Genomic DNA, 10,851 nt, shown 5'->3' with positions numbered 1-10,851 from the left:
CCAGCTACAGTACTCCAAAGCAGGTAATCCACTCCTACACACCTATTTTATCCTTGCAAGAATCCTGTAAAGTAACTTAGGCTGAGAGTAACAGAGCCTGGAGAGCTTCCTCATAGAATGCGGAATATAATCTGAACCTTCCCATGTATGGTCAAGACACCACAGGACTGCCTTCCCCAACCTAGGGGCCCTCTAGGAATATTGGTCTGCTGCTCCCTCCATCACCTCCAGTCCTCCCTGCTTTGCTAGTCTGGAAGGATGCCGGGGATCTGGAGGGCCTGGGGTGGGGGTGGGAATAGTAGGGCTGGTTTTGCCTTTACAACACAGTGGGGAGGCTGCTGCAGCTGACACTTCAGCACTCTGGAGCAGGGGTCTCCAACCTTGGCAACTTTAAGCCTGGTGGACTTCAACTCCCAGAATTCCCTAGCCAGCAAAGGTAGGGAATTCTGGGAGTTGAAGTCCTCCAGGTTTAAAGTTGCCAAGGTTAGAGACCCCTACAATGGAGGACCATTCTGATGGGGACGGTTTTGCATCCGGACCGTTTCACTTGTTCCTCTCCTGGCAGCAATCGTCGAGTTTTCCACAAGCTTTTTTTTTTTTTTTGTAGTGGGCGTGGCTTTTCCTTGCGAAATCAAATCCAAAGCGGCTCGTCATGAATATTCATCTAACCCTCGACCAATTACAAAGCAGCCTCAGCTGTTTCACGAGCTGAACTGGTCCAGAAAGTTTTTGAGTTTGGAGTGTGTGTGTGTTGGGTTTTTTTTTTTTTTTTCCGCTTTGGGAAAGAGTTCAGCGCTCGATCAGTGCCTGGAGCGGAGCTGCCGGACCGAGGGCAGTTTAAACCGAGCTCTTCCCAGCTCGAGCTAGCGCGCAAGATGAGCGTAGCAGTGGAGGAAGCTGTCTTGCCGTCCATCTCCACCTTTGCCGGCTTGGTGCCACTGGAAGAGAGGCGGCCCGAGATGGTACGGGAGCTATTGGCGGAGGGGAGGCGAGGACTTAAGCGATCTCTCAACCTCAGGGGAGCGAGCGTCGTTTAACTGGAGCCGCGCAACGGAGGATCTTAACAAAAGTTGAACATTAAAAGTAGATTTAAAGAGCGAGAATATCTCTGGCAGGAGCTTCAGAATCTTCGGCCGGGCAATTTTGAACAGAGGAAGGCAAAAGGCTCTTTTCTCGGGCAATTTTCTGTTCCAAATTGCCCAGGGGTGCTTTCCCCCAGTTGCCGTTGGCTCCTTGGTCTAGATAGAAGATGTTGCGTAGCTACTTACACTCGCCTTTGGCTCTTTTCGCTTGGGCTTGGGGACTCGAATGAGAGGCGCAGTTGTGCGGCAAGCAAAATAGTTTTCTCAAATTGTTTCTTGAAAAGCCGATGGAAGGCACGGTTCGTAAAGGGAAAGTTTTAGGAGTTTTGTTCATTCGGAGCAATGGCAGCACCATTCTCAACGTATCCGAGGTGGGCGCGTTTATTAGGCTATTCTGGTCTCGGTCCAAAAGTACGTGCGGAAACTTAGCAGGGTGGAGTTCCTGATCGGGCTGATTTAATGTCCCAGAAAAGTGTGTTGCCATATTAATTGGCGGGATCCTTTATCTGGAGTCCCAACTCCATTCATAGCTAAGCGTCTTCGGAAAGGACAAACCTGTTAGTAAAGATTCTCGGGCTCGCTTAACAGTTTCGTTTTTTAATTAAAAGCAAGTTCAGCTGGGCGTCCGAAGTTTGTGGACCCCCTTCCCCTTTTCTTTCTTTTTTTTCTTTCTTTCTTTTTTTTAGGAGATTCCTTGCACATCTTTGTGGGCGAAACTCAGTTTGCCTTCGAGTATTATTTTCTTTTTCGGGATTATACAGAACAGTGCTTAAAACTATGTAGGTTCGACTTGTGCCTTAGCAAACAAGAGACGAGTATTCTTGTAAACGTCTCGGTTGGGCTCGGAAAAAAAAAAGACTCGGGTCGAATTAAACGGATTTCGGCCAACGGCGCTCAGCTCCGGGCATCTGTAGACGCTTCAAGACCAGTCCGGGGCGATCGCTCCGCGCCCGTCGCGAGGGGGGTTCGCGCCTGGAAACTATCGCGGTGGCGCTGCGCAGAGGGCGGGACTGAAAAGTTCAGGTTAATTGACTCCTTCATCATTCCTCGGGGGAGGGTACCTAGGGACAGCTGATTCGGAGTTTCTTCCGATTCCTCAGTCGGGACGGTGCGGGGTTCAGAGAAGCCTGATCTCCGGGGAAGTCAGTAGAAAGCCAACGCTGGGGGCTGCTCGGAGAGAAGAGGCGCGTGACCCGTCTTTCAAGTTTGGGGGTGCTCTTACTAAATGCTGGGATCCGACTCCCGGGCGTGTTAACTCCTTCCCTCCCCCACCCCCCACCGGTAACTCCTGCTCTTCCCTCCGCAGAGGCTGGCTCCTCCTTCCGTGGAAAGTGCCATCGCCATCAAGAGGGAAGCCGACGAGCTCGGTAACTTCGTCGACCTGGAGTTCATCCTGGCGCACACCACCAACGGGCAGCCCAATGGCGGCGGGGTGGGGCCCGCGCATCCCGCCGGCAACCCGAACTACCCCCTGCCCGAAACCCCGGAGAGCTGCGGCACCACCTATGACAGCGACAGTTCCAACTACCAGCCGCCTAACAAGTTCGCGGCGTCTTACCTGCCCAGCCCTGGGCACAGCTACGTAGCCGAGCTCTTCACTCAGGACATGCAGCAACCCTCGGTGGGCCCGAGCCACTGCGAGCTCCAGCGGCGGGAATACACCGAGCTGCGCGCCCCGGGCTTGCCCGGGGGGCTGCCCTTAGAGCACCTGCGCGTCAAGCAGGAGCCCATGGACGGCCAGTCCTGCATGCTGAGCGAGTGCCTGGCGGCCGGAGCCCTGGACCACAAGCCCCTTCTGATGCAGCCTCTGCTCCAGCCGCCGCTGTCCCAACACGCGTCTTCCGGCTTCCCCGCCGAGCAAATGGGCTCGGGGCCCCAGTGCGGGGTGGGCGGCGAGCTGGGCCCGCAGATGGGGGCTCCCCAGCATTACCCGCGCCCTGCCCACCTCTTCCAGCCCAACTTCGCCGGGCAGATGCCGTCCCAGTTCCACGGACACTTCAGCGTCTTTCGAGAGCCTTTGAAGCCCCGCGCCCAAGGCCTGCCCGGGCTGCTGGTCACGCCGCCCAACTCGCCCGTCTTGGATTACTACGCCCCGATGGGTCCCCCCGCGGAGGAATGCAAGCCGAAAAGGGGCCGGAGGTCCTGGGCCCGCAAACGCACCGCCACCCACAACTGTGAATTCGCCGGCTGCGGGAAGACATACACTAAGAGCTCGCACCTCAAGGCGCATATGCGGACCCACACGGGTAAGGGCGCCGGGCGGGGGTCAGGAGGGGCATTGGGTAGACCAGGGGTCCCCAAACTTGGCATCTTTAAGACTTGTGGACTTCAACTCCCAGAATTCTCCAGCCAGCATAGCTTCGGTTTTTTTTTTTTTTCTGGCTGGAGAATTCTGGGAGTTGAAGTCCACAAGCCTTCAAGTTGCCAAGTTTGGAGGCCTCTGGGGTAGAGGGAGACTAATTCGGCTTGGTAGATGTTGGGGAGCAAGCCTCTTCATGGGATAGTGATGGGATAGAATGCAAGGGTGCGAGAGGCCTCCCCCCAAAAAAAAAAAGTTAGGAAGACATTTGTAGAGGTTTGGGACTAGAGCTCTCTAGCTGATTTGGCTCTGCCTTGGGATGATGCTTCAGGACCACCTGAGTTTAAGCATCTTCCAAACTCATTGCTTTTACTTGCCCTGCGTAACTTTCCTTTCTTGGACAATGCAGCTGGACCGATGGCTTTAATCAGCCCATCGAATACTTTTAAGTAGCTCACTTATGGATCTGAACTCTTTATTCAAAAAGTAACCTCCTCTCCCCGGTTCGGTTGGGGCACTCAGGAAAGTGTGTGTTACCCTGTAGCCTGAGTATTCTAACAATAATCTGATTGTCAGATTGGCTGTACAATTACTTTTCTCCTTATTGGGGAGAAGGTGGGGTGGGAGGAGGAGGAGGAGAGATGGGTGGAGGCAGGATTGAGAAGATGAATGATGCAATCTAGAGAGAATAAATTCGGTTCACATCGATAGCCATATTGGAATTGAATGAGTCCCCACAAACTTTGTGCTGTCTTTGTAATGCAAACCCCCCCCCCCAAAAAAACGTGATGCTTTGCATTTCTTTTCACCAGGTTGGAAGTTCACCAAACTCTCTTTTTTCCCCCCCACTCTTTTACCAGGTGAGAAGCCTTATCATTGTACCTGGGAAGGCTGTGGCTGGAAATTTGCACGGTCAGATGAACTGACGCGCCATTACCGCAAGCATACAGGTGTCCGGCCATTCCAGTGCCAGCTATGTGACCGTGCTTTCTCTCGATCAGATCACCTGGCCCTGCACATGAAGAGGCATGTGTGAAGCATGGCTGGCTCCTTGGGGCAGTGGGGTGGACTATGGTAGGGCTGAAGAAGAGGGGAGGGGGGTAGAATGCAAGAGACTCTATTTATGAAGGGATGGAATATTTTCTTATTGGACTAGCTAATTTATGTATATATTATTGAAACATTTTAATATTTAAAGAGGAACTCTGTTCTTATGGAAAAAGTATGTATTTAAAAGTGAATAGTTACACAAATCTGCCTGCTGTAGGGACTGTAGTTCAAGAAAAATCATCCTGGGGGTTTGGTGTGAGCAGTATAACTGTGGCAGGATTATCCCCAAACCCTCAGCGTACACACAGCCATAATGCAGATCCCACCTTGATTATCAAGCTGTTTATATACAATTGTAATTATTTTTGCTTTATTATACAATGGTCTTTGTTATTTTTTTTTCTTGTCATGTTAAAAGGCTCTGTTTCTAAAGTAGACCTTGAAATGGGGGGGAAAAAATTAAAGTGGATGGAAATACGAATTCCTTTTTGTTCTTCAAATGGATAGTACAAAATAAATGAAAATCCACCATAACCACCCATATTGATTTATAATCTGTATAATTAGTTATGGACTAAAGGCAAATATTTAAGCTTTCTTGACCTCTTAAAAATAATGTTCATTTTTTTTTGCCAACCTTTAGTATTAGCTTTTTTTTGGTATTAAATTTTTTTTAATGACATTTTGTTTCAGCTGTAAAGTTTCCAGTATGGTCAATCTATTCAGACCAATAAACAACCTGTGATGATGTAACCCTTCTTAAAGCAAGTAACATCCACCAATAAGTCTCCAGCTGACAGCAGTGCGTGTTTTGGGATTATCCAACTGAAGAAACTAAAATGGCCACTTCCGGAATAGGCTATAAAATAACATATACTCAGAACAAAGACAACAGTTGCGTTGGTAGGTTGCGCAAGCTATAGTGTCTAGGAACAAATGTTTTGCAGCAAAGTTCTGTGTTCAGAAGTAAAGCTACAAACCCATACACTTCAGGTTTCCATCTTCTTTTTCTTGCTCAGGGATGTTGCCAAAGCAGGACCAAAAACTGCCTTAATTCACAATTCTGAGAGGTGGTAAAACCACTTGGTTGTAGACAGACCCTTGAAAAAAATGCCTTAGGAGAGTAAATAGAAACAAACTGTATTATTTCAGTGCTATTAACCAATGAAAGCCACTGTAAGTTCCACGCCTATGTATGCTTATGTGTAACAGCTAATCACTACTTGGTTTGCCTATCACAACAAGCCATATTGTGGTTTGTTGGTATCGGATTAGCATATTATATAAATGTAGACCATGGTTTATGGCTTAGCATGTTTCAAAACAGCCAAGAACAAATACATTTTCAAATAAATACACATAGTACTGCAATTATGATTAACAATGCAAGCCTAGTTATTTTGAATCAAAAATAAATGTTTGCCCCGTATCTTATTCCCAGATAAGTTGTGCATAGGGTCACAGCTAAAATGTGGTTATACATATTAATTATAATACCTCAATGTGTTGTATAAGATTCAATCATGTATGGAAAAAGCCATTTGTACTGCTTTTTAACCACTCTGTAAATTTAAACTTTGTTCTAATGCATATTAGTTAATGAATTTTATTGGGGATACCACTCCATTTCTCAGTACTCAAAGCACATGAAGCTATGGCATTTTCTGAACTCTATTCATTTGCACAAGCAAAGAGGCCTTTAAAGTACTACAATAGTTTGTTCCAGAAGGCTAATGATTAACAGGCCATTGTTTTTAAACCATCAATAACTTTAGATGCCGGTTGAACCATTAAATTACTGTTTTATGGACCTGATCTCTGATGGGGGTGGCTCATTACACCCTCCGGAGTGTTAAATGATAGACCCTTAAGGATATGTTTGGAAGTGGGGAACCCACATTGCTCTGTAAGTTGCTTCAAAACTCCTATAGCCCAGACCATCTGACAAACAGGCTGAGACTGATGGGAATTGAGACTTACACCTTTTAAAAACCCATAGGGTCTTTCCTGACTTTTATCTGTGTCATTGGTGATATCCCCTAAAGCAGGGGTCTCCAACCTTGGCAACTTCAACTTCCAGACTTCAACTCCCAGAATTCCTCAGCCAGCAAAGTTGCCAGAGTTGGAGACCCCTGCCCTAAAGCACGGGTGTCAAACTTGCTGCGTCACATTGCTGTCACGTCACATTTCACGGCGTTTTCCCCATTTGCGGAGCTGGGATGGGCGTGGCCTGCGCATGACGCATCCAGCCCACATGCCACCAGTTTGACACCCCTGCTGTAAAGGATGATCAAGCCAGGTACTGCTGCAGCTGCTTTTTTTTTTTCTAAATGGCTTTTGGATTTTATTTTTATAAAGGGCATTTTTGTCCATTTCTGCTATACTTGAAATGTTCTTTTTGGAGGAGGAAAAAGACCTCTTAATATGTAGCTTATGCAAAAAAACAAAAAAAAATTGTAATTCTTTTTTTAAATGCTGTAAATGAATATGTGTTTTGTTTTTGTTTTTTAATAGCTCAGGTCCATTTAATGAATGACCTCAGCTCTGGTATGTGCACTGCACCTGTCTGTACAGTTTGTGAATTATCAGCTCTCATGCAGAATGTCAGCTTTATGTATATGCATACTAGAAATATTGTTGATCCAATGTAAAATAAATAAAATATAATAAAAAGCAACCATGTTGTTTCTGACGTGATTGGAAAGGTCTTTAAATGAGAACAGTGACATTATTTGTTTAATAAGCACTATCTTATTAAAGCACAGTCAGCTTTTATATTTAAAATGTAAATGTAAAGCTATTTTTAAAGTACATAAAAAAGCAATCTAGTTACAAAGTTCAATATACCTGTAACAGCAAGCAATACTTCTAGTAAATCAAGTTGAAGAAAAATGTATTTTAGAACTTTTACAAAATTCTTAAATTGGAGATATACATTGCCAGATCTCATTTCATAATATAAAAGAATCATGTGGCATTTTTCAGTAACTACATTTCTCTGGAAGACAGTTTTATCATACACTTCTTTAAAAAAAAACCTTCTATTCTCTTTTCCTTATGTGGCTTAAATAAGTCAAATTCAGGAGCCAGTACTGTGATCCTGGCTGTAGAAAGGACTTTTGAATTCTCAGTTTAAAATGATCCCAAGTTTGTCAGTGTGTTCATTTTTTGAAGCTGGGCACTGCCTATCCCTCTGGCTCAGTTGAGTTCCTGCACTTGATCTACTGGTAGTTTCACTCCTCACTAAGTACTGAGGCTTCCTTTTAAATTAACATGGGATGACTAAGCTTTAACAGGTCTTTCTCCATCTTCTCTCCCTCCCACAGCCACTTATGTACTTCATTTTAGGAGCCAGACTTGTGTAGACTTGATGTGGCACTACCTGCATTGGCACAACCGATTATCCCAAGCTATGTAAATTGTGGCTAGAATTGAGGACTAGAGAAGTTTCAGCCACATGCAAGAATTGCAAGCCACAATCACCTACTTCATAATTCTGCTGGAGAAACATTCTTTTCTGTTGTTTTTGTTAGGTGAATGCAGAATGGGGGAGTTTGTATTGTTGGCAATAATAGTACAGAAACCTTGGAACTAATTCGGAATCCATAGTTAGAAATGAAATTGAGGCAACTATTTTGTGCATCTGGCTGGTAAAATGTTAAGTGAGATGGGAAAGTTTCATTTGTTGTGTTGAGTGCAGTATGTATATATCCAGCAACATATCATACATAAAGGTATACAAAGGCAGCAACAATATTAACTTTTCATGGAGTTCAGTCCACTACAGCAAGATTAACATATTTGCCCTTCTGGAAATGAATATAACCTTCAAAACTTTGTTTTCACTTTCCTGTTACAGAAAAAAAAGATTCAACACAAGCTGACAATATAAAAGCATTTTATTTCTCATGCTGGAAGCTAGCTGTGACTCATTCAATCTAGTATAGACATGAGTTTTGGATATGGTTAACCCACTAATGCATCATTTGGCTTCAACAAGCTACAGTAGTTATATTTCTATGTGTACTATTAATTTTATACTTGGGGGGAGATAAATACATTTGATTCAGGGTAGAAATCACTTCTTCCTATGATAGAATCTTAACAAACATGCAGCAAAACTGAATAAAACTGAAATGATTTTATAGACTTCCTGAGAAACAGATCAAGGCTCTAGATAATTTTTCCAGGGTTTTGTTCAGAAAAGCCTTGGTTTGTAAATGGCTGAGAACATGAATAAAGTGAATGTCTGGTGAATTGGGAAAGCTATACTAGATGAGCTTTGCGTGTATATGAGTAACTGGCTTTGGTAAAATTGTGTTCCTAAGCTACTCCAAACATCCTGTAATGCTGGAAAAGCTGGATCCAGAGTTTGCCTTCTTCATCGTCTTGGAATAAAAATCTGCAGTGTAAGATTGATTTGAATCTTTCTGAGAAGTGGAACAGGATGTTTCAGCCTACATTTCACAACTGCCACTTAGACCTTTGGTTGTCTGTTGTTCTGTTCAGATAATACTTGACACCAGTATCCTAATGAGGGAGAAGAGGGCTAAAACAATGCTTTTTACCCTTTAAGGCAAAATGATTATGTTCCATCTGCCCAATATTGTCCGTAAATAGCAAAGACATGCACATACCAATAACATTAACAAAAGCAAGAAAGTGAAAATACAACATAAATGGCAGAGGGACAAGAAAAACAAACTGTGTAAAAACCATGATATCAAACCTAGCATGGGCACTTTTAATTTCAAAATTAAACCATGATGGCAAGACTCCCAGAGGAAAAGGAATTTCTTAGCCAGATGCTGTGTGAGCTAAGTCCAGGAATCTTTAGGAAGGCTTCTCCAAGCCAAGGCAGTAACAACCGAGGGAGTTTTTCACACTTGCTGGTGATAAAATGTAAAGAAAGCCTCTAAAGCAGTGTTTTTCAGCCCCCAGCAATTCTGGCAGTTGCAGGTCACACATCTTAATGTTGCTGAGGTTGAGAAATGATGCTCTAAATATGGTGTTTGCAGGTAGACCCTAAAGCTTGGCCTGCTGGAAATTGCTATCACCTTGCACTTTTACCTCTCCTGAAAAATAGGGGCTGCTTCAGAAAGTGTACAATGCAGAGGTGGTATTCAGCAGGTTCTGACCAGTTCTGGAGAACCGGTAGTGGAAATTTTGAGTAGTTCGGAGAACCAGCAAATGCCACCTCTGACTGGAGACTTACAGTATCTTTCCCATGCCACACCCACCAAGCCACGCCCACAGAACTGGTAGTAAAAAAAATTGAATCCCACCACTGGTACAATGCCTGTGTTACTGAAGACAACAACATTGTGTCAGAGGGAGGAAAATAGCTTTTTTTACAGACAAAATGTGGAAGTAAAGCTTTACCAAGAATGTTCTGATGAATTCTTCACAATTGTGCCTTTGGCATTTGGTCTCACTCTGGAACTACTGTCCCTGATCTGAAAGCTGATCAAAGACCAAGGGAGTGGGGGAAGAGAAATCCCCTGAAGGAGTCAGCCAATGATGTTCTAACAAGAAGTAAGGTAAAGGTAGAGATTCCCTTCACACATACGTGCTAGTCGTGCTAGTCGTTTCCAGCTCTAGGGGGTGGTGCTCATCTCCGTTACAAAGCTGAAGAGCCAGCACTGTCCGAAGACGTCTCCATGGTCATATGGCTGGCATGACTAAATGCCAAAGGCGCACAGAACACTGTTACCTTCCCACCAAGATGGCCCCTATTTTTCTACTTGCATTTTTACATGCTTTCGAAATGCTAGGTTGGCAGAAGCTTGGGACAAGTAACGGGAGCTCACTCCATTATGCGGTGCTGGGGATTTGAACTGCCGAACTGCCAAGCTTTCTGATCGACAAGCTCAGCGTCTTAGCCACTGTATGAATCTCTAATAATTTGATTCTACAAAAGGGTAAATCATGGGATCTGTGGTTTTTCTTGCTGGACTGCAAGCAAGGAATGAAATAGGGAGGGAACCAGCCCAATCTGAACTAGTTGGACCCATTGTTAGCTATATTTATGCATAGAAGGAAATGAAGCTATTTGTACAAATATAAAGAGCCTGGTATTCTATGTATATTATATAGTACCAGCTGGGGTAAATATAGTGGGTCTATATTCTAACATTCTAAGGAGCAGCACTTTTACATGAAGATACTCTACTTCCTCTAAATTTAATGAAATACTTTTGATATGCCCCCTTGTGCTGATTTTCTGTAATGCATTTTCACATTAGTTGAATATAACAGGGCTAAAATTGCATAACACCATTGGCTTCCAAAATCCATTATGAGGTAATCTTAATTAAGTTTTCAAAAGAGTTGCAAGCTTTGAATTTCAAAGAAAACAAGAAAATGTAAAATCCAGAAAAGAAAAGATAGAGGAGAAATGTTTTAATATCCGAGCCATAT

General features: G+C 44.3%; 1 protein-coding gene across 2 annotated transcripts; it reads left to right on the top strand.

Moving 5' to 3' along the window:
• The first annotated feature begins 620 nt into the window (after positions 1 to 620).
• Positions 621 to 7,108, top strand: LOC113410946 (uncharacterized). 2 transcript variants are annotated; one of them, XM_026665736.2, is made up of 4 exons: positions 621 to 962; positions 2,389 to 3,328; positions 4,242 to 4,407; positions 5,125 to 7,108. In XM_026665736.2, exons 1-4 carry the CDS (start codon positions 876 to 878, stop codon positions 5,174 to 5,176), a joined length of 1,245 nt encoding a protein of 414 aa, XP_026521521.1. In that variant the 5' UTR covers positions 621 to 875; the 3' UTR covers positions 5,177 to 7,108. The 2 variants fall into 2 exon arrangements, with proteins under 2 accessions (XP_026521521.1, XP_087816270.1); XM_087960144.1 differs by having other exon boundaries at positions 4,242 to 4,455.
• The last annotated feature ends 3,743 nt before the right edge of the window (positions 7,109 to 10,851 follow it).

The sequence above is a fragment of the Notechis scutatus genome, chromosome 3 (genome assembly GCF_049901735.1).
Source record: "Notechis scutatus isolate UNSWTSFEM ecotype Mainland chromosome 3, rNotScu1.2, whole genome shotgun sequence".
NCBI classification, from domain to species: Eukaryota; Metazoa; Chordata; class Lepidosauria; order Squamata; family Elapidae; genus Notechis; species Notechis scutatus.
The sequence above is the reverse complement of the archived record's forward strand: the minus strand, read 5'-3'. Positions and strand labels throughout refer to the sequence as shown.